General features: G+C 32.0%; 3 protein-coding genes across 10 annotated transcripts in view; 1 reads left to right on the forward strand and 2 right to left on the reverse strand.

The window, feature by feature from the left end:
- Positions 1–374: 374 nt before the first annotated feature.
- LOC126755624 (uncharacterized) lies at positions 375–1,983 on the forward strand. The gene has a single exon (XM_050468332.1). It carries the CDS (start codon positions 506–508, stop codon positions 1,787–1,789), a length of 1,284 nt encoding a protein of 427 aa, XP_050324289.1. The 5' UTR covers positions 375–505; the 3' UTR covers positions 1,790–1,983.
- LOC126755626 (NSFL1 cofactor p47) lies at positions 1,980–3,670 on the reverse strand. Its single transcript, XM_050468334.1, has 6 exons — positions 3,477–3,670; positions 3,236–3,417; positions 2,746–3,171; positions 2,561–2,689; positions 2,262–2,492; positions 1,980–2,203 (listed from the first exon to the last, which is right to left on the reverse strand). Exons 1-6 carry the CDS (start codon positions 3,576–3,578, stop codon positions 2,071–2,073), a joined length of 1,203 nt encoding a protein of 400 aa, XP_050324291.1. The 5' UTR covers positions 3,579–3,670; the 3' UTR covers positions 1,980–2,070.
- Positions 3,671–5,063: 1,393 nt separating this feature from the next.
- The window catches only part of LOC126755623 (aldehyde dehydrogenase, dimeric NADP-preferring), a 29,329-nt gene continuing 10,466 nt past the window's right edge, over positions 5,064–23,926 (reverse strand). The window contains exons 2-14 of one of the 8 annotated variants that reach the window (XM_050468327.1): positions 23,713–23,840; positions 23,595–23,651; positions 19,399–19,454; positions 19,126–19,184; positions 11,718–11,898; positions 11,438–11,659; positions 11,084–11,247; positions 10,767–10,997; positions 10,499–10,696; positions 7,534–7,649; positions 6,194–6,329; positions 5,978–6,128; positions 5,299–5,756 (exon numbers count right to left, since the gene is read on the reverse strand). In XM_050468327.1, the coding sequence (XP_050324284.1) occupies positions 5,736–5,756; positions 5,978–6,128; positions 6,194–6,329; positions 7,534–7,649; positions 10,499–10,696; positions 10,767–10,997; positions 11,084–11,247; positions 11,438–11,659; positions 11,718–11,898; positions 19,126–19,184; positions 19,399–19,454; positions 23,595–23,651; positions 23,713–23,800 (1,680 nt within the window). In that variant the 5' untranslated portion in view covers positions 23,801–23,840 and the 3' untranslated portion in view covers positions 5,299–5,735. Of the gene's footprint in view, positions 5,248–5,298; positions 5,757–5,977; positions 6,129–6,193; positions 6,330–7,533; positions 7,650–8,557; positions 8,674–10,498; positions 10,697–10,766; positions 10,998–11,083; positions 11,248–11,437; positions 11,660–11,717; positions 11,899–19,125; positions 19,185–19,398; positions 19,455–19,615; positions 19,860–23,594; positions 23,652–23,712; positions 23,841–23,926 lie in introns of those variants that run through there. The other 7 variants (XR_007666511.1, XR_007666512.1, XM_050468330.1 and 4 more) reach the window with 7 other exon arrangements.

The following is a 23,926-nucleotide window of genomic DNA, read 5'->3' on the forward strand; positions in this document are numbered from 1 at the left end:
ATCATGAATTCAACAAATGCTGCCACATATCCAATAAAAGTTTAAATGTGCTGCCACCCATTATCTAAGCTGTAGCTTGCCAGACCATATTTTTCAGATATGGTATTGAAAAGTTGTTCGGCTAGTTCATATAACACTTTTTCTTCGCTTTGCACAGACATTTGTTTTGTTGTATGTACACTTTTCATGAATTTAAAAATATAAGTGTCAAATTCATTATAAATCGAAAAAACACGAATTTTTAATAGTTGAATTTTTGAACTTTATTAGCTTTCAAGTGTATGAAGTAATATATAATAAAAATTTAAATTTAGTTGAGGAACGTAAGGACTTGCGTCACTGTATTATATTACTATTTTTATACCATTAATTTGAAATTCGGCAGCCCTATTTATCGGTCAATTGCCTACATTTTAATTATTTGTATTTTTAATGTGTTTATTTTATAAATAGTTTGACAAAAAGTTTTCATATATACGAAGAATGTATACTTATCAAAGCGACGATGCGTAAATATCACCAGCTTTTGTTAGTTATAATTTCTTGTATTAGCATAATTGTCTTGCTCACATATAAGAGTGAAAATTCACGTTTAAAAGATGTTCTAAGTGCTGTGCACTTCTTTAGCCGCAAGGATGCGGATGAATTGCGATTATTGAATAACTTCACAGCAGCGGAGGACGATATCATTGATTTTAATCGACCATTGCCAGTCTGGCAGCTGATAGGAGACTCGTTTCATGCATACGCCTCTTATTATCAACGCAACGATCTTGTGTCTTCCGGCGGAGAAGTTTTAACGCTTGTAACCGGTAAAACAGGGGCAGCAGTAAATTTTCGCTGTAAAGCACATTACGACGATGGACGCGATATTCAAGGCAAATTCCGATTTCAACACATGAATCAAGAAGACAACACCGATGCTGTATCTACAAATTATGTATTTTATTGTCGTCTTAAAAATGACTTAGGAGAACCAAATAGCATAGTTTATACCGATCTGACGGGTGATGGCAGTAATGCGAATCGCAAGTTACGGTTACGTTTTGTAAAAAGTGCACAAGGAAGTAATGTACCACAAACACAGGTGGCTATTTGCCTGGATTTGGTCTCATTTAATATGAGCAGTAGTTTCGGCAAAAGTTATTCGAAATTAATTGAATTCTTTATACATCATTATGTTGTTGGCATCAACCAGTTTATCGTTTACAATGGTGATGAACTAACCGAAATACTTTTACAAAAGCTTATGAAACATAAAAATATACATTTACAATTGTTGCCTTTCAATTTCCCATTTGCAAACAAAAATAATACATCTAATTTGCGTGAACTCATTAAAACAGATTGCTTACTGCGTAGCATGCACAAAGCAAAATATGTTACTTTGCTAGAACCAAACGAATTTTTCTTTCCAAATGCCAAACTAAGTGACGACAATTCAGTACTATATTCATTGAATTCATATAGTACCTCTGAGACTATATATGAGTTACAAACTTACTCAGTTTGTATTGATGGAAAGAATGAACTACTTTCAAATAATAGCTTTTATGATCCAGAAGTGGTGCAGCCACACAAGATAAACATTTTCAGACCTGTGGTCCCTTCTTCCTCTATAAGTAGTACTACTAATTTGGCTCCGTCATTAGCTTTTGCTCATAGATACACCGACTGCGTACATGTGGGAAATGATGGCCTACATATGTTGCAAAACTTGCTGCGTCAAGATTTCATGAATAATTTGATTAAAATTAGAAAAGAAGTACGAGAATTAATGTATAATTAAACTAGTGATAAAAAATTATGAATTTAGACTTATAATCAATTTCGTCTGCATTAAGAACGATGAGCTACATTGAGCATACCATTACTTTTAGACATATGCATTAATAAAACTTATTACGACAGCAATGTTATTTATTTCGTTTAGAAAAAAGTGCTAACGCGTTCATTTATTGAATAAATACTCAAACACATTTATGTAGTTGCATTTTATTACATTAATGTTATTTTTATCAATAAGTTGAAAAAATTGTATTCAGTGGGTATATATGTAGGGTTTACAATTTAGTTCAGTCGCTGCATTATTGACGCATTCTTTAGACCAGCTAATTCAATCGTTGCAGCTTCATCCGTAAGTTCACGGGTTGGGAATGAGGACACTAACCTAAAATTACCCTCCGCATATTGTGGTCTGGCACTATATAACAAATAATCAACAATTAATTATGTAATTTAACAAAAGTTATATTTTTTACTTAGTTATGTAGCGATGTATATCAGCAACTGTGTGATTGAGATTGAATTGGGCGGTTAAACGAGAACCGTCGGCTAGACGTATTTGTAACGTCGTTGTTGGCTGAGAAGAATCAATCTTAAGGTTTGCTTTAGCGGCGCTTTCATCCTCTTTAACATTAACAGCTGTTGTTGGTTTTGCAGTATTTGAAGCTGGTGCTGTTGATGCTGCTCCCTCAACGTTTGGTGTGGGACTAAATCATATAAATTAAGTTATAAATATATATAGGAAAGCTTTATTAATCACGGTAAAGATTTTTACCTTCCCAATGTGTGACCGGAACCTTTAAATTTAGGTGGGACTGTCTTCCTTTTATAATCCTCGTGGCGATGATCCTCCACGTCAACATTAACAACCCATCCCATTTCAAATAATTCATGAGGTATTTCACTGAATTTATCATATAAGTACTTGAACATTGTTATTTGTAATAAAAATATATTTACCCGCGCATGACAGTTTCTAAGAACTCTTTATTTTCGGGATCATCATATAGACGTAGTTCACCATCATCAATGGAGAAACCTTGGCTCCATAATTTCAGCACAACAATAGGTCTCTTCTCTCCCGTTGCATTAGCATCATCCTGCTGCGAACCTACGACAGAATGGTCTGTATCGGTCATGCCCAACCGTACACCTTGACCCCATTGTACAGCGCCAGAAGTTGATTGACCGGTTGAAGTACTAGCAGATTCGCCGGTGTTGTGTTCTTGTGCCATTCGAAACATGTCAGTTAACTGTTCGCGGAAATTCTTACGTTTTGGTGGTCCTAAAACTTGCTGGCCTGAACGTTCGGAACCACCAGCATAGAACGCTTGTCCCTCTTCCTCATTAGATGTACGCTTTGTCATATCATTTAGTGTTGCTACTCTGATTAGATTATATATAAATAAATATAAATTCGGGAACTAAAAATTCATAATTGCATATTTACTTTGGCTTATCTGAGCTTTTCTTAGTAAAACTGTCTGCGGCACCGGTTTCTGATCGCACCCGACTACTTGAATTTGTAGGTGCTGGTTCAATATTCGCTCCACCTGAATTTCGTTCAGTTGGTTGTTCATCGTTTACACCCTCTCCATCAACTTGATTGCCAAGAAAATTGGAAAGTGCATCCTGAAATCATATTATATGGATGCCTTAGAGCCGGATGAAAGTTCTTCAAGTTTTCTCACCTCTAGCGACCAATTGGAACTTGCTAAATAAAATCTGGCGACATTTTCATCTCCACCGCTTATTTCAATAAATTGTGCTATTAATTCATCGTTGTTAGACATATTTTTAGCATTCAAATCTTATTTTCTTCTCGTTGCACAGAATTAAGAAATTAAAACAATGATTTCACAGATTTAATACAAAATCAATTGAAGGTTGCCAGACTGTACTAACAAATGACAATACAATGTGCTGCCATATATTTGATAGTCCTTAACGTCAAAAAATGGCATTTTGAATATATTTAATTTCAATATATTTAAAAATATTTAGTTTATTAATACCATATACTTTATTTTTGAATATTGTTTGGCATTTCTTTATTATCAAGTCATAAATGGTCAGTATTTTTTATACGATATTTTTTAATAAATTAATATCGATATCGAACTATTTAGCCAAACGGATTACGCCTATCCACCATATTTTAATTCACCACGATATTCAATAATGCGACCATTTCGATTTTCAGCAGCTCTTTGACAGCGGATACATTCAACCGGAAAGTCCGTATATAAATATTGTTCATATTAGTAATTGCTTTGGCCTATAATTATTGTGACTAATTTATTTAATGAGCTTTCCATATTAAAAAAGTAATTTACACCTATTTACTAGCGACGTTGATGGTTATGAGCATCAAAAAATAACATATGTTCTTGCTTCAAATGTATAATTTGCCTGCAGGATGCTGCATGTTTCGAAAGTAAGTATTGCATATATGTATGTACATACATATGTTTTAATGAATTATATATTTATTCTTGAGATATATGTATACATTGGCCTTTATCACCATATATGTACATATGTATGTATTTGCGTTTGCGCTTAATTTCCTTTAACCCGCAATTCGATAATTGCTTTTTTTTTAATTATTTGCTGAATAATTAACGGGACTGTATTTTTATAATACAATGAGTGATTAACATTCAATTCTACGAGCCATTGCGAAAACATCCAGACTTAATCTCGCACCATGTTTTTATAGCCTAAACAGAGTGTCTTAAGTTTGCCACCTAGTTTGTAACACCCAGAAAATGTCAGAAACCCTATAAAATGTATACATAAGTACAAACATATGTTTATAAATAATCAGCATGACGAGGTGAGTCGACTTAGCCATGCCTGTCCGTCCGTCCGTCTGTCTATATATGTATAAGCGAACCATTCCCTCAGTTTTTAAGATATCGATTTAAAAAATTTCAGACGTCCTTTTCTCTCCAAGAAGCTGCTCATTTCTCAGTGGCATATACATATGTACATAGCTGCCAAACAAACTAAACGACCTCACAAAATTCTGCTGCTAGACAAGACATTTTACAAAATTTAGCATAATTATTATTTAAAGCATCGCTGCAATTTCCGCAGAAATTATTCCAATTAAACCACCATAGCATATATGTATCATATATACATAACTGTCATACAAACCAATACATCAAAATCTTCTTATATGAAATCTTTAGTATTCGTAAATGATTATTCCATAATTCGTAAAGGGTATTATTTGTCACAAATGTCAAATAAGAATAGAAAGTGAAAAATAAAATTATATTGAGTTTTATTACATTTAAAATAACTTTACATGTTTAAATATATATATATAATATTAAATAACATTTTAGAAATATATTTAAGTCATCTCCTTGCTTCAGCATTTATTGATTACAGATAATTTTGTGTTTGTTATATGCAAGAACATTTCTATCATTTCTTATCGTAATCACTCTGCAAAAGGATAAGCATTTAAAAAACCATATGAACAAATGTATATAAAAATTGAGTGTAAAATACCGTATATGTATTTAAATTTTATTTATAACAAATGTATATAAAATATGCTTTATGCATGATGCGCCGACAAATACTACTAAATATTCTAATCAAAGCGTGTTAGTTAACAACATTATTTATTTGAATTGAATTTTAAAATGCATTTAGGTTTGTACTTAAATATACAATAAGCTGTACTCATAATAATTATTCATGGAAAATTACAACTACAAGTGAAATTAAGATTATTGAGCCGTGGAGCAATCTAAAAGTAATATCAATAGTATGTACATGTAACAAACACTGACACCGCAACGATGAAATGTTGAACGTCAAAAACATAAGTGTATACAAAATAAACCCACCAATCAATGCTTAGGTATGTGGTGGCCGTGGTGGCCGTGGAGGCAATCACTGAATTAACGGACGTCAAACAAGCTTTTTTAGCGTGAAAATAATTTGCCCTTTAATGTGTTGATAATATTGATATTTTTATTTCATATATTTCCATAAAGATGTAATGGGTATGAACGTGAATGCAATCATTCCATTAATCAAACGTTTTGTGATGTGTAGTGTTTTAGTGTTTCGCAAAAATGAAATAGATAAATAAAATCGCAATTAGTACTACAATTGAGTAAATGAAGTTCGCTATAATTGATTAATAGAGAATAATTGTAGTTACCTGTAAATAATGGGTGAAGAGTACTGTGAGGCCGATACCCAAACCGACCGCTAATAGGTGTGACAGATAGAGCTTGGGGAATGGGCGACGTTTGCGCAGCAGAATACCCAGTATCGTTGATTTGCGATCTGAATAAGGTGGATAACGACCGCTGAAATGGAAAATGTATTAATAAATAGTAATTGTTAAGATTTAAATGACCTATTGTAAACTTACGATGCCAGTAGTTCGCCAAGCGGATGCAGATCCTTGCCAAGGCACGATTTCTTATGCGTGAATGTTTCAAAACCATATTTACCATGATAGCGTCCCATGCCACTGGATCCGACACCGCCAAATGGCAAAGTGTCAACTTTTATGGGGAAAAAGCGTATTAGCGTTATTCAAGAAAGAAATATATTCGGTGGGGTTTAAGTAATGAGCAAAACTTAAAAGTAATAACTTTTTATAAATAATCCTTATTAAATAATGGTTAAAGCGAGACTAAGCAAATTAAAGTAAAGTTATTAATTATGCATGCAAATAGTTAAGGAATGCAAAATTATAATTAATAGAAATAAAAAACAAATAATTGTTTTGGAGTTATTTTTAGCGTGCAAATTTTTGAAAAAAAAAAATAATAATTTGTACGCATTATTGTATAACTTAAATTTTAGTAAAGCAAGTTTTAAGTTAATATTAGCCAAACAAAGAAAAAAGGGGTGAAAAGCAAATTTCTTTCGACAATTTTTAGGATGAAGATTTTTAAAGTAAAGCGTGTTTTAATAAAGCATGCGATAAAATGATATATATGTACATATTTACAACAATTATGGGGGTATTCTAGTCTACAAATTTTGGAGATTCAAAAATACCTTCCTAGAGGTAACTGGACCGGTTTAAGCTGTGAACTAAAGTTAAAATACGTCTCTCTCTATGACATGAAGCCAAAAAATTAAAAAATGAAATTTGTGATATTATTACAAAATTCGGTTAAGTTAAAAAAATTTCAAAAATTCGATCTTTTTTGTGAGTAGCCGCCAAATGACCACAAGCCCTTCTCTACTTCACCGCCATTCCCTTCTCTACCTCAAAGACGCATAACTCAATGAAAACAAAATATTTAATTTGATTTTGTGTACACTTTAAATATAATAAACAAATGATAAAAAATTTATAGTAAAAATATCCAATGTTGTTTTATCAATTGCCAAATAATGCTCGAAATTCGGGCCTCTAGACTAGAATACCCCCTTAAATCTTAAAATAATAAATATTATTTTATTTCTTTATTGGTTAATTTACAATATTTTAGTTTAATAATTCGCTGTTACTAGTAAAAGCTTTAGTTCAAGTGCATTTGCATATGCTATGTTATTTTTTTTAAGTGAACAAATTGAAAATTTAATTTCAAAACTCTCAAAATTTAAAAATTTGGTCAAAAATGTATTAAGTAGAAAAATAAAAAAAAAATAATAATAGTATTAACTTTTACACTGTGTGCTAATTTTTAATGTGTATTTTTATAATTTATACATCATATAGTAGATCATGTGCAAAGTTTTGCACGTAAATACCTCCAACGTGCAATATGGTCTCATTACTGCAAAATCCGCCACTTGTTGTGTTTTGTTTAAATTCTTTAACTACATTCGAATTTGTGGAGAAAACGTAGATCACTAAAGGCTTCTCCCTATTTTACGAAAATTCATATTTTACAGTTAAACAAGACATCAAAAATGTACATACATAACTAAATAAGTGAGTTTTAAATTACAAGGTGATTTGCACGCTTGTGTACTGATGGGGATGCTATGACAAATTTCTACATACTGATCGAAAGTAACAATGCACATATGTATATGTATATGTATGTAAAAAATAATTATAAGATGTAAATAAGTCTAAGAGTTCTTCAAAAAACATATTATTTTAAGGAAAAAATTAAACAAGTCAAAATAAAGTCAAAGAATAAATTAAATTTTGAAGTTGTAGTGATTCAATATGTACGTAAGTTATTACTAAGTTTTTAGCTTCAAATACTTATTTCTTTGATAACTGTTGGAGGGATATCATAACCAATCGCTTTACCGTTACTAGCGGACAAATAGGTTTGTCAAACGAGCAGCTGACAGCGGTCACTTAGAACGTAGTTTTCAAATTTACACACATTTAGTAGCACCAACTCCAATTTAGTTTAGATTTTTATAAGTTTAGAACAAATATGGTTCATTTCTACACACAAGCATTCATTCAATAGCAGAAATACTAATAAATTCACCCAAGCACCGTATACATACATACATACAGATAAACTTAGTTAAAATTGCCGCTATAATTACAGTAGGAATTGAAATATATTTACAAAAGGGTTTGCATTATTTAAATTATAGCACAGGTAGGAGTTTAACGCGCCAACACCACTTTGCACCACTTTCGAAATGCATTTAGCTGTACAAATTAATAGGAAAATAAACGGGCAACTCAACAAGTTGACAACAATTGACTGACAATTGCCCGTGTGCGGGTAGACACAGTTTAGGGGAGTCGTTGTTGCATTTATTTCTTTATTTTGCTGCTTCAATACAAGTCTTTCCTTACCAGCATAATGCATTATAGTGTCGTTCATACACATTCCGCCCGATTGGATGTCGCGTTTAAATAAATTTTGTACCTCAGCCTCTGCTGTGAATATATACGCGCAAAGTGGTGCTTCTCTGTGTTTGTTTTTATGCCAATTTGTGTGTTGCAAGGTGTGTAATTATGTTTAATTTATTTATTTTTTTTTTTTTTTGAACGTACACAAATGTAGGTGGAGACATTTTATTAGACGTTGCGAAAATAAATGAATATAATAAAAAATTAATAAATGAATATCAAATGAACAATGTCACGTTTAAGACGAAAATTTGGTCGTAACCATATATAAATTGGAAATATCGCACACCCAACAGTATTATACCTATTAGAGATATATTTTTAATGGAGTCATTTAGCATTCTACAAATTCGAATAGACAATTTAGTAACTGATCTAACTAAACTCCTAGCAAACAGTTTCATGTAGACGTACCTAACAAGAAAAAAGAAATTTTAGCCTTCTTACAGGAGGATGAGGTCCAGTTCCTCCAGGTAAAGGAAGTGAAAAATTCAGCTCAACTCAAACAATATGCTTTCAATGGCATTATACCACATCTTTATACCCTGAATGAGTATATTATGTTTGTAATATTCCGAAGAAAAAGTCAGAGTTCTTATAAAGAATATACAGTTGAACTTCCCTAACTCTTATCATCATTATCCACAAACGAACTTCGCCGTTCCCACGACAGTCGGGTATACGTAACCGGGACGGACCTGGAATTCTATCCGGCCAAGGACTGTCAACTCGGCAGAATTCAGCTGCTAAAACAACAAAAACAAAAGAACTTCGAGAGAGACTTCGAGTTATGGAAGAAGATTTGTATGAAATTTGGCTTCTATTTCCAATTCAAGAGTTCGAGTTATGGAAAATCAACTGTATACATCATGTACATGTATGTATATTCATGTTGTTCTGAAAAATTGCACACATCATTTTTCCCCAAGAAGCTGCTCATCTGCTCGCAACCGCCGGTATCGTAGGCTACTATAGAACATAGCAGCCATATACATATATACCTATAATCTGTCGAGTTAAAATTAAGTTTTTATATGGAAAACTTTTTATATGACAAAAAATCTTTATGAAATTTGGCACACATTATTGTCCAAGGAAACGATATATTATCTAAATGTATTATTCAGATTCGACCACAAGGGCTTATCGCTACCTTATAAGCTGATCGATCAAAATCAAGTTCTTGTATGAAAAATTTTTTATTTGACAAAATATCCTCACTAAATTTGTCACAGGTTATTGTCCAAGGAAACGCTATAATATCTGAACGTATTGCTCAGATCCACTATAGCATATAGCTACCATATAAACTGATCGATCAAAATGAAGAAAAAAATCATTTTATGATATAACAAGTACGTCTGTGAAGGGTATATAGCTTCGTGCAGTCGTTTTTCTTGTTTTTTTTCTATTAAAAAGCATAAATAATACACATTCGACAGTAATTACGTATGACTATACAAATTTGTATTCGAATACTTTAATTATGCTTTTTAGTATAAATTTTTAAAGTTATAACCGATAATATGTACTTAGCTTAATAATTTGGAAAAATAATAATAATGGTGTTTCGGTAATCTGCTACACACATGAAGAAATTGTTGGGCAATAAACGCGATTTTTTAATCGAACCTTTATAAACACGTGATAATCTTGTATATATTTTGAAGTCCAAATACCTATTTATCTCTAAAAAAAGAAAGTAGGAAAAAAGTAGATTGGGTGTGCGACAACAATGAACAAAAGTACAGTACAAATGTCGAAGTTTAAGTGTGATACACAAATCTTTCTGCATTTATAGTAAACAATATTATTTTCATGAACATACTTAATTGTATGCATTTTTTTCTTTTGTTTTTTTTTTGTGGAAATGTGTTTGCTTACCTGGAATTGATGAATTTGATTGCATCGTAGGCATTTTCAACTGTGAATATGGGCAAAAGTGGGCCGAAAATCTCCTCTTGCATAATAGGATCATCAGCTTTAACATCTGTTAATATTGTGGGCTCAATGAAACGTTCAGAGGCATCATAATTACCACCAACAGCGACTTTGCCGCTTTTCATTAGACCCAGCAGGCGTCTAAAGTTTGAATTAAAAGAAGTTATATTAGTAAAATATATACACATAATTATGTAATTGTATTATTCACTGGAAATTATTATGATTGATAATACGACTGAGATCTGGACTGCTCTTGATATCCTCGCCATACCACTCTTTGAGCACGTCTTTTGCTTCGGCAATAAGTTTCTCTTGTATTTCTTTCGAACACAGCACATAATCGGGCGCTATACAGGTTTGACCGCAATTGATCAGTTTGCCCCAGAGTATGCGTTTCACAGCCGTACGCAGTTCAACGGATTTATCAATGTAACAGGGACTAAAAAAGAGAGGTGTTAAAAAAAAAATATACAAAAAATATATTTATGCCAAATAACCTCTAATTAATCTATTAAAAAGGCATACCTTTTACCACCCAATTCGAGTGTTACCGGCGTCAAATACTTATTGGCGGCAGCGTGAATAATTTTGCCAACTCTTGTTGAGCCTGTGTAGAAAATGTAATCGAAGCGTTGCTTCAACAATTCAGCCGTTTCGGTTGGACCACCGCACACAACTGGATAGCAGTCCTATTTGGATTAGAATAGTGTGAAATTTATGTGTAAATATTTAGCACAATGAAACAACATTTGTCAAGGCGGAATGATTTCAACTTGATCTGGATTTCATTTGAAATTACTCTACCTTTGGACAATGAGACTAAAATTGTAACAACACAGTTTAATTTTGTAAGATATTCTTATGTGATACAGTGCTTACATTATCCAAATATTTCGGCACCATCTCCGTTATGAATTTGGCGCAGTTGGTAGAAATTTCACTTGGCTTGAGCACAACGCAGTTTCCAGCAGCTATGGCAGCTGCAACGGGTACCAACAACAATTGTAGTGGATAATTCCATGCGCCGATCACCAGGACCACACCATAGGGATCATTGAAAATTTGCACATCGTCCAGTAGATTAACAAATGATTTTTCCGGCTATTATAAAATTGTTATAAAACAACGAAAGGATAAATCGCTACTATGTAGTACACACCGTTTCGGGTTTAACCCAATCTCCTAAATTGTATAGTATGTGTTTGATGTCATTTTTAAGAAACTCTGTTTCTACCACCAAACTTTCTTGCTTCGGGCGCCGCAAATCTGCATCGAGCGCGTTAATCATCTCATTTTCATGTTCTTCATACATTTTCAGTAGATTCTCCAACTGTTTTCGCCTTGAATGGAACGAATTTTGGTAATGTTAATCAAAAATGTATATACTCAAGCGAAATACTATAAACTATTATATTTCAAAGGTTTTTCAAAAGTTGATATAGCAGGACCAAAGAGACAGTTGCTTTTCCCCGCATGACACTAACCTCGTCTTTGCATGCCTTGCTAACCCTACACATCTGACACCCCTCTTCCTATGGCCCGACCCCGTCGAAAGAGCACGTTTCCTGCACCTACCTTTAGATGATCTCGATGACAACTTATCTAATCCTCACTATTCTAAGGGGAATTAGGTAACCGTTACAACAACTGTTGCTGTGCTGTTTTTAGTTTCATATAAGGGTGTCGAGCTTTAAGTATTTAAAGGAGAGTAAAGAGATAAACTATTTGACTAGCAGTAGTATAAATCCAAATTTGCTGCCGGTACTATTCATTATGTTGTTTTTGTACTAGTGTAAATAGTTTTTGGGAAATTAATGTGATGGCTGTCGAATAAAAATTCGAGCGCGTTCCAGGATCTATTCCTTCTATTGGGTTCTTGAATGCTTTTTCAAGAACAAGTGAACTAATTGAGACCATACCGTTCGAACGACAGTCGGGTCCAAATAACCGAACGGAGCCTGATTTTTATCCGGCTACGGCACCATTGCAAGAAAGTACTTGAGGAATGTTTTCTGCCACTTCAACAACAGACCATTACCATAAATGGAGCCAACAAGATAGTTGTGATGTTATAGACTTAGTAGAAATTAATACTCTGTGCGTTAAGATTATAGACTAAGGAAGAGGAGCGCTAAAACTCGTCATTTTTATATTTAGGTCAGGGTTACTTATAAATAAATAAATGGGATAATGTATATACAGTGCAAACTGAGGCTTTGGAGTAATTAACTTTTCTTAAAGTATTACATTCGTACAGTACAAGATCGGGGACATACATATGGATATATTTATGTATGAGCCTTATAAACCTAGTATCAGTATTATAATCATTCAATTCATTATTGTGTTCGATAAGAATTTTTGCAGACTCTTTCAATGTATAAAGATATGGGAGTATTATAGTCTAGATATAAAAACAAAATCGATATATATATTTTTTTTTAATTTAACTATGAAATGAAAATTACGGAAAGTCTACGTTTGGAACTGGCCATATCACCAAATTTGAATTTTTATTATTTTAAAAAAAATTCGAAACAGTCAAAACATTCCTTAAGTAGTGATATTTACACGTATACATCATTCCAAAATTTTTACTCGATAAATATTCTCTTTTGTGCAACTTTTTCATGAATTTAATTACCTTTCGGTCTTCCCATATTCAAAACTTAAATACAGTATAACAACCTTTATAAAATAACCAAAATTTTCCGCATTCAAATTATATTTTTAAACAGTCGCTATAAATGACTAATAATCTGAACTGCAACCTGGGCTTTTTTTTCTAACCTAAACGAGTTTTTATTCATATGTATGTACATTAGAGCAGGTCAAGTCAAATCAAGGGTGCCAAAAAAAGCAAAAAAATAAATCGTATACGCGGGAAATGTTCAACGGATCATTCTAAACAACTTTGCCTAAGAAACTATGGGTCTAAAACCGGTTTCGAACCAGCAACTTTTAACAAAAAAAAAACATTGTTCGTCAGTTTTTGAGATATCCGAATGAAAGTTAATGCGTACTTGCATTTTGATATTGATCACACGATTATTCGGAATTATTAAACTTTGACTTAAGAATCACTGACTAAAAACCGGTTTTAGATCCTTAAGTCTCTTAGAAAAAAATTTCAGATTGATCCGTAGAAGATTTTCCGCATACGTGGTTTCATAGAAAAAAAATCATCGACCCGATCTAATGTACATACATAGTACATATGTATATATGTATGTATGCATGTATGTATGAGCATTTTTTTGGCAACACAAAGGGGGAGTTGAATAATAATTTGCTGTGATCCCGAAAATGCCTTAATATGAACTTGTATACCCTTACACATTTTTTCATATGTATGCATGTATGTAGAAACAGACATACAATACTTATATACAAATGCATACAAACATGTATGCATATATGCATGCGCAAATTTGGACAATACAACTCTCAGCACGAAAATTAAAAAAATAAAAAAAAAACAGCTGATTTAAATGACTCCACTTTATAAGTATGTGCACAGTTAATAAACATATGTACATAAATACCTACAAATACATACATACATACATTTATGTATTTTATTTGAAAACGGTATCTGACAAGAGACAAAAAAAAACAGCAGTGTTAAATGGCAAATGGCAAGGTCAATGTTAAGTTTATAATAATAGATAAATAAAAAAGCGCACAATTAACATATGCAAAAGAAACCGTTGAATATATATGAGCACACTTATTATCATACTGTATGTACATTATCCTATTTATTTATAAGTAAACCGGACCCAACCTTTGTAATTTAGGTTTTGTTGTACTTCAAATGAGATCTTACACCAGGCAGGAGGTTAATAAGCCTGCTGAACGAGCAAACAAAATGCAGATAAAAGGCATATTAACATACGCTTATACAAACAAACAGAATAAAATTTAGAATAAAAACCCAAAAATATTGTACTTACATATGTAGTCTGAAAATTTACTCATTTTGTACAGTACTTTGCACTAAAATAGAAACCGACAAAATATATGGAAATATGCAGAAAACTGAACTGTCACTATATATCGGGTGATTTTAAAGAGCTTGATAACTTTTTTTTTAAAAAAAAAACGCATAAAATTTGCAAAATCTCATCGGTTCTTTATTTGAAACGTTAGATTGGTTCATGACATTTACTTTTTGAAGATAATTTCATTTAAATGTTGACTCATGTGGTTTCAACAAGATATTCTATGGCCATTTTGAGGGAAAACTTATTCATTCAAGAAATGGAGTAAGTTGGCCACCAAGATCATGCGATTTAACGCCTTTAGACTATTTTTTGTGGGGCTACGTCAAGTCTAAAGTCTACAGAAATAAGCCAGCAACTATTTAATTGGAAGACAACATATATTCCACCGAAACTGCCCAAAATTAGAATGGACCACCCAAGACGCAGCCGCGGTCAACATTTAAATGAAATTATTTAAAATTATCTAACGTTTCAAATAAAGAACCGATTTTCAAAAAACGTTTTTTTTTTTTAAAAAGTTATCAAGCTCTTAAAAAATCACCCGATACATATGTACATGTGTATGCATGTACATATTTTTTGTAGTTTTTTGGAAGCTATTACTAATAGAGTTTTATCTAATTGGAATTGCCAATATATTACACCTTACTTATTAGTTATTAAAATGTTTTAAAATTATCTCACATTTTCAAAAACTTAAGCAACTTTTCTCAAAAAGTACATAAAAGCGGTTAATGTAGTGAATTCCGATTATCAAATGTTTTTTTAGAAACAAACATATGTATCTATTTAGAAGTAGATACAAAAATTGTAAAAAGTAATTCAATAAAACCGCTTTTATTGTAATTTTTATCCCTGAACAGGGTATGTTAAATTTGCCATAAAGTTTGTAACACCAAGGAGGAGACTTCGGAGACCCTATAAAAAATATGTTATATAATTGATCAGCGTGGCGAGATGAGTAGATTTTGACTTCTTACTTTTGGGATATCGATCTGAGATTTTGCACAAATTCTATCCTCACCAAAAAACTACTCATTCGTCGCTAATGCAGATATTGAGCTACTGTAGCATATAGCTGATATACAAACTTGCTGATCAAAATCAAGTTCTTGTATGCATGAATATGTTGCATGAATTATTCGAAAGCATTGCAATAACGTCCGAAGAAATTTTTCAGATCGGGTCACCATAGATACATACATACATACATACATATATTCATGAAATTCATCATGGGTTATTGTATAAGGCAATAATGCAATCTTCGAAGAAATTGTTCAGATCGGACCCTTACAGTGCATATTTCGCTAATATACAAACAGAACGATAAAATCAAGTTCTTTTGAAGAATCTTTTGTATTACTAAAGGCTACTATAGATGCGGAGCAACAGAAGTTAATCTTTGTCTTTTATTTTTCCTTTATTCAGATTTTTTAATTTTTCTGATTTAGAAAAGCGAATGAAACTTGTATTTCTTTGTTACAAATTAGAGAGCAAGCGAAAACTTATAGCAGGTGAAGCCAGTTAATAAGAAAAATCAGTTTTACCCCTGGCTATGCCCTCGGATCTTTGAATCTAATAACGTTTTACGTCGTATATGTATATACATACATATATGTATGTACATTAAGATATTAATTGAAAAAATATCATAGTATCAGTAATAATTACATATATTCCGCTTTATTCCCTCTAAACTTAAATATGTATATTCTACCATAAACACTATAGAAAAAGCACAACTATAAAAATGTACGTACATATGTATACACAGAGATAAGACCAAAAGTCAGTAAACAAATATGTAAGTTTTTTTTTATTTCATATAATAATGCACGTAATATGTACATATATGTTCGTTTGTAGGAACTAGAGATTGACGTTGAGCTAAATATTGTATTCAGGGCATATCAGTAATAATATACAACATTTGTCATTCATTTACAGATAGGAGCACGCAAGTTCATACATATGTACATACATGCATACTAATGTACGGGTACATACATACATATGCACATAGATAACTGCAAATAAAAAAAAACATTCGTAAAGGAATAGCTGTGCTGATTCAATCCAGCAAAATAACTAATGATGGTGCAGCATTATTAATATAATAATTAACATAATCATATGACTATATTTATCTAATCTATAAATCTATGCGAACGTTTACCACACATATTATTATAAGTATATACATATATAGATAGATTGATAACTACCATAGTTATTTTGCAAACATTTAAATAGTATATAAATATATGTGCACACGTAGTACGTACATACATACACATGTATATACATGTATATATACAAATATACATAGGTACGGACGCGTTTCTGTTCTTGCATTAATCTATAATTTTTTTCTCAAACATTTCTGAAAATCTTGAAAACATTAATTGCAAACCTTGAGCAAAAGAAGCGGCAGTAGAGAATAGATAACAACAAAAAAAGAACAAAAAGCAGCAAACCGTATTTTATAATACTTCCGTTAGTTAGATTTCCAAATGCCATGCGAATTCTTTGACGCCTTGCTTGGCTGACTCTTTTAATTATGGAATCTCTTGAAACTGAAGTTTTGGTCAAAGTGTGATGAATGCTATACTAAAGCATAAGACATAATAAATAAAAATGCTGTACGTGCATGTACATATATACATACATATGTATATGTATGTACATATGTACATATATGCATATACCAAATAGTCCAAATTTTTAATATATTTATGAGCAGGAATTCGTAAATGTGTGTGTAAATAAAGGTACATACATACATACATACATAATTTATTTACCTTTATGTATAATACGTTTGTGCAGATGTATAGTATCTCTGATTAAAGACTGAATGTGATAAGCATGAATGCACACGCTTTTGATTTCATGTACACACGTACATATGTACATACATACATACCTATGTATAAATGTATGTAAGAGAATTTTATTGAAAGTCTATGGAATAGTTTGAGATCAGCCGTGTGAAAGTGCGTACAGTGTACTCACTGAAATATGTACATACTTATGTATAAAAAGTCATTAAAACAGTTGCAATAACTATTCTTGATTTTTTTTTTAATGGACTTGATTACCGAACTTGCTGTCAATTAAACGAGCTTATTAAATTTAATAAAAACCAGTTTTTCTTCCTATGTACATATTTATAGCAAAACTAATTGCAAAAGGTATTTAAAGGCAACTTAATAGATGTAATTACCTATAACTATTATTAATTACTCGAATGACGAATATTAGACCGTATGCATTTCTTAAATATAAACATACGATATACTACATGAGTATATTATGTACATATTATACATACTTATGTATAAGTATATGTTGGTACATATGTATATGCAATTAATTTTAGCAGCTGTTTTGCTATTACTATTAATATTCGAAATATGAAGCTATTGACTTGATTGTTTGTTATTATAACTACATAATGGCCGTTTGCTCAATGTCTGGTTAGAAAACAACTACATATTACTTAAGTTCTGTTTAACCTTACCGAAAAAAGGAGTCTTGGTTAACTATTCAGAAATCTGCTAAAACTTTCTCCAAACAGCTTTGTGCTAATGTGACAGTCCTTGATATATTATAAAGCCGATACCGTTCCGATTATATGGAACTGGTTTCTCATAAAATATAAATCGATCAACTGTTTGTAAACAGCTAAAAAATTTGTTAATTTTTAATTTTTAGAATGAAGGATAAACTTTGCCATTTTGTTAAAGTTGTCAACGCCTCATTGGTGCTATTGAAAAAATTTGCACATTTTACATACATACATACATACGCATGCATAAAGAGTAATACATCGTATATACATATGTACATACATGCATTCATATGAGTCCAACCAGTTAAGTTATTTTTTGCGAGTCGATTTTTGCAGAATGCCGGTTAATGTTCAAATATTTACATAAGTCATATATATTTAATGGACATTCGCATAAACTAGTACTACCATACGTACGTAAAACACGTTGTAACAATTAAAAATATTGAAATACTAGTTTTGTAACTACTTTAAGGCAATTAATATGCTTACAAACATACCTACAAGGAATTCTGCAACCGCCACTTATGAAAATAGACTTTGTACACTTTTAGTGGGTAATTGGAGTTTATTTTTATTTTTATCGTACTTATATAGCAGAGTAATTGCATGATGTATCACATACAAACATACATACTTATATATGTATGTATATTCCCCAAATAAAAAATACAGTGGCGCGTATATATGCATTAGGGTGGGTCACAATTTTAAAAGATATTAACGGTTAATGTTTCACTATTTTCAGGCAATATTGTTTCATTGTTTTTCGCGAAGTTCATATAACTAAAAATTCGCGGCAAACTTTCGACTGAACTGAAAAAATGGGGTCCTCTACTGACTTTGGGCGTGACAGCTATAATACTGCTTATTTTTACAACTTATAGTTTAACAGTCAAGCAATTATTGTGTGTAATCCATTTTTCATCTTTTCACTTCAAGTAATGGCAATTCGTAACAAGTAAATATTTCATATCGCTCACCTGAAATTGACATCTTTTGTTTTTCCACTGGCGAATGCAGTACGGCATCTTTGGACGATCTGTATTTAATTTGTGATTTGAGTGTTTTATGTTAATATATTTTTGTAGATCCATTGTTTAGATTTAGCCATTTTCACATAGGTATGAAAATAAAATACAAATTATGAATAAAACAAAACGTATGTATGTACAAAGGTATATATGTAAGTATATACTTTAAATCACAATTCAATATATTGAATATTAACCAAAAATAATAAGAAAAGCACTCACATCTTCAAAATTTGCCATTTTGTTGAACTGTTCGTTATCGGCACCGATTGCGTTATCTGCAAATAAAAGCAATATAGCAGTATTTCTTTTTTTATTACTTCTCTGCAACAACAGAAAAACTTTCTTTGTCGTTTGACAACAATGTAGTTATTAACACAGCAAAAAAAAAAAAACAAGTAAATTATTGTGTATACATGCAAATGTTTAAGTTTCACACCTTAAGGTTCAATATTCTTAACACAAAGTAAGCACCTTTGGTTAGTAATAAACACACTAGTTACTTTCAATTAGATAATACTAATATTCAAAGTATAAAATGGAAAGGAATCGGCAGACCGCAAATGTATATATGTATGTAAATATAAAGCACAACACACGGTGATGAAATGTTATTATAAAAAAAATCGAATAACCGTTCGGACGATTTCTACTACCGCACACGAGTAGATTAAAAAAACAAATGCTAACTAGTCCAATTGGAAAAACTCCACTACTGCTACTCGTTGAACGAATAAACAGCTGAGCATGCACAGTGTTGCCATGTGCAGTATGAATCAAATTATTTTAACTGAAAAGCGCTACTTGAAATCTCTCAAGCTCTCTAAGCGAGTAGTGGATTTTTTAGCGCGCCATTTGTGCGTTTCTACTTTTATATATGTGTGTGTATTTTTTTGCAATTAAGAGAAAATATTGTAGTTATTAAGTGTTTATTCTAAATTATAAATAATTTATATAAATATTAACACATGATATTTGTTGGGGTATGAGCTTCTATTATAAGAATTTGTTCTATTAAACACAAGTATTTACTGTTATTAATTACGAATATCAGAAATTTAAAGGAGACGAACGGTTTTATGTACCTGTCATCATATTTAGTTCGATAGCCATTTTATAAAATGGTGGAAAGCTGGATTGCTTCTCTATTGTTAGAACGGTGAGTTTTAATAGTTCCAACTGGATATATGTAATTAATAAGCAGCAAAACATTGGTTCTATAAGTTTTTAGGTGTATTCGAACGATTAGTAGGCTTACGTGTATGTATAGATGCATAGATATATTTGTATGTAAAAATATTAAAAACGCGAGGTCATTGAGTGGCTGTCATATTTTTGCAACAACAAAAACTCCGAATGAATGCAATAACGTTGTTTAATTAATATACTCTAATATTTAATTGCTTCTAAATATTTGTGTGTAGTTTTAATTGGATTCGATTAAAGATCGAATGTACGTACATACATATGAGTATATTATAAGTTCCGTTTTAGAGAGTAATTAAATTATACAAAGAAGTTAATACATGTATATTTCTCCTAATTTTTTATAAATAATATAAAAGGAATCTTTCGACTATAACACAGAATCATACTTGTATCATGTAAGTGGTTGAACTAATATATATGTACATATGTATATTACATATTATTACGCGATACATACACATATATGCAAGTCTTTATACATATGTAAATTCAATATTTAAAACAAGAAAAAAAGTTAGTTTTCCTAATGTCGAAGTCATAATAATAATACAATAGGTACTAATACAAACAAAAAAATTTCCCATGCAAAAAATGTCCCATGCAAGAACTGGAGAAAAAAAGAATTTAATATTTATCACATAGTTGGTCTGAGGGATATCGGCGGAGCTTTTCAAATACGGCGGGGAAGAATTGATGGGCAGTCTATGATCGGACGAAAAAACTGACGATTTAATATTGAAATCCATTAAAAGAAAACCCCACAATCTGTTCCAACTTCCTCAACATCATATATGTACATATCGCTCATTTTTCAAGACCGGCATAAATCAAAAAATTGATTTTTGAGTTAATGATCGAATTGTTCGTTATATCATACTTCATGTTGAGTGAAAAATTCATATGAATAGCTTATATGCTCCGCGATTGAGAAGAGAATATGATTCGTGTTTTCCGTGTAAGAGTCCATTGAAAACTTTTAACGCGTTTTCTGGCAAATCTGATTTTTTTGACTTATGTCGGTCTTGCAGCATCATATACATATATAACGTTCTATCGAGCGTATTGTGTGAAAGATTAAAGCCTACCGTCAACAAACTGATTGGACCTTATTAGTGTGGCTTTAGGCCTGGTAAATTAACAACTGACCATATCTGCAGATATTCACCATGCGCCAAATCTTGGAAAAGGCCCGTGAAAAGAGCATCGAGACACACCACCTCTCGTCGATTTCAAAGCTGCTTTTGACGGCATGAAAATGAGTTGTCTTTATGACGCTATGTCTAAAATGTAAATGTCCCGCAAAACTAATACATCTGCGTAAACTGACGTTGAGCAATACCAAAAACTCCGTCAGGATCGGGAAGGACCTCTCCGAGCCGTTCGATACCAAACGAGGTTTCAGACAGGGTGAGTCCCTATCGTGTGACTTCTGCAATCTACTGCTGGAGAAAATAATTCGAGTAGCAGTGCTTAATCGAGCAAGTGCAATCTTCTACAAGAGTATACAGCTGTTGTCGTCGCACTCGCGACTTGGCTCCCACGTCATTGTTGACAGTCAGAACTTCGAAGTCGTATATAATTTCGTCTATCTTAATACCAACAACAATGTCAGGTTCGAAATCCAACGCAAAACAACTCTTCCCAACAGATGCTACTTCGGACTAAGTAGGCATTTGAGAAGTAAAGTCCTCTGATGACATCTGATGAGTCGATGTTACGAGTTTTCGAGAGAAAGAATATCGCATTCGATGGAACGATGAGCTGTACGAATTATACGACGACATTGACATAGTTCAACGATTTAAGAGACAGCGGTTACGCCTATCCAGCGATGTCATGTCGTTCGTATGGACGCCACTCCAGCTCTGAAAGTATTCGACGCCGTACCCGTCGGGGGGAGCAGAGGAAGGGGAAGACCTCCACTCCGTTGGAGATATCAGGTGGAGAAGGACCTGGTTGCATTGGTATCCCGAATAGGCGCCAAATTGCGAAAAGAAGAAACGGCTATAACCACCTAAGCGGTGTCTATGCCAGTATGTGTACATACTTCTGCATACCTCATCGGATCTCCGACGTTTCTTTCTAGGTGTTTTTAACTCTCTGTACTCTGTACAGAGTATACACCATCTAATCAAATTACTTATCGTACTCAAGTTCAATTAGAATGTCGCACATGTGTTTTATGGATTAGATCATGAGCTTGCAATTTATGCTTTATAATCTATGAGTGTATTAGACTATTCAAAGTGCAAGTTCATAAATAATGCCATATAAATAACACTTTCTATTTATAGTGCTTCAGTCGTTAATTGATCTTAATAATACAAATGTTGCCAGACAACATTTTTTATTAAAACTAGTTTAGCATAGTCACTAAAACCTATTATTAGCCAAATTATAATGATAAATATGAAAATTAACATAGAATTCTTTCGATTTAAGCTTAATGAAATGGTTATATACATGAAAGATATGCTGAGAAATTTCAATGACCTTGGACATATTCTGAAATTTTTATAGATATCTATTTTAAATACTGTACTACTATTGTGAGAGCAAGCGGGAGTTATGAAACGATTTCCTCACCTCTTTATGCCAAGTAAAACAAACTTATCTAATTTTATTAAAATATCTCGTATACCGACCAATAATATAAGGTATATAAGGAAGATCGGGGAAGATATATGCATACCGTAAATACTTTAAAAATGATTAGTTTCCAAAGTCACTGAGGTCGTAGCGACAGAAACCATTGCCCAAATAACTGTATTAAAATATAACGTATTCTGATCAATAATATAAGATATGATGGACGATTGGGGAAGATATGGTATAGACCGACTTTATGAAGTGAACTGAACGGAAAAAAGCTTTTACATTTTAACATTTGAAGTCTCCAAATAAATTTTACAAAGTATTGAACAGATACTGAGTAATATAATAAAAGAAAACAATTCCCAAATTGTTATGAAAGCTATCAAGTAGACATGTCTTGGCCGCAATATTTCCGAGCTTATTGCTTTTATGTAGACCCAACTGTCGATGAGTAGTTTTCCTTTGGAATCTGTCTTGTTGTTTCAATAATTTGTTTGTAACTCAATTAGAGGTTTTTAATCCACTTTCAGATTATTTTATATGTCGATATTTTGTGTTACTCAATAAATATTATGTTTAATGTGCTTGTTTGTAAACAATTGTGCAATACTCACCAATTTCAATAATAGCGGCGCCATCATTTTTAATGTTAATATGACTTTTTCCAGGCTCTGTAAAATAAAGTTTTTTAGCTTTATTGAGGGAAAGTACAAAGAAACGATCGTATTTTACCATTATTATTATTATTATTCGGTATCAGTATTGTTGTAGACGGCACAAACAATTTCTCAGAGTTACCTACATCTACGATCGCACTCATTTTCAAAAGAATGCAAATTATATAGTTCCGTTAACTGGATCTGAAAATGCGAAAATTAGTTTTATATAATTGAATATATATTTATATAGTATTTAGAGAAATATAAAAAATAATAAAAAGTGAAAT

This window comes from Bactrocera neohumeralis, chromosome 4, assembly GCF_024586455.1.
Source record: "Bactrocera neohumeralis isolate Rockhampton chromosome 4, APGP_CSIRO_Bneo_wtdbg2-racon-allhic-juicebox.fasta_v2, whole genome shotgun sequence".
NCBI classification, from domain to species: domain Eukaryota; kingdom Metazoa; phylum Arthropoda; class Insecta; order Diptera; family Tephritidae; genus Bactrocera; species Bactrocera neohumeralis.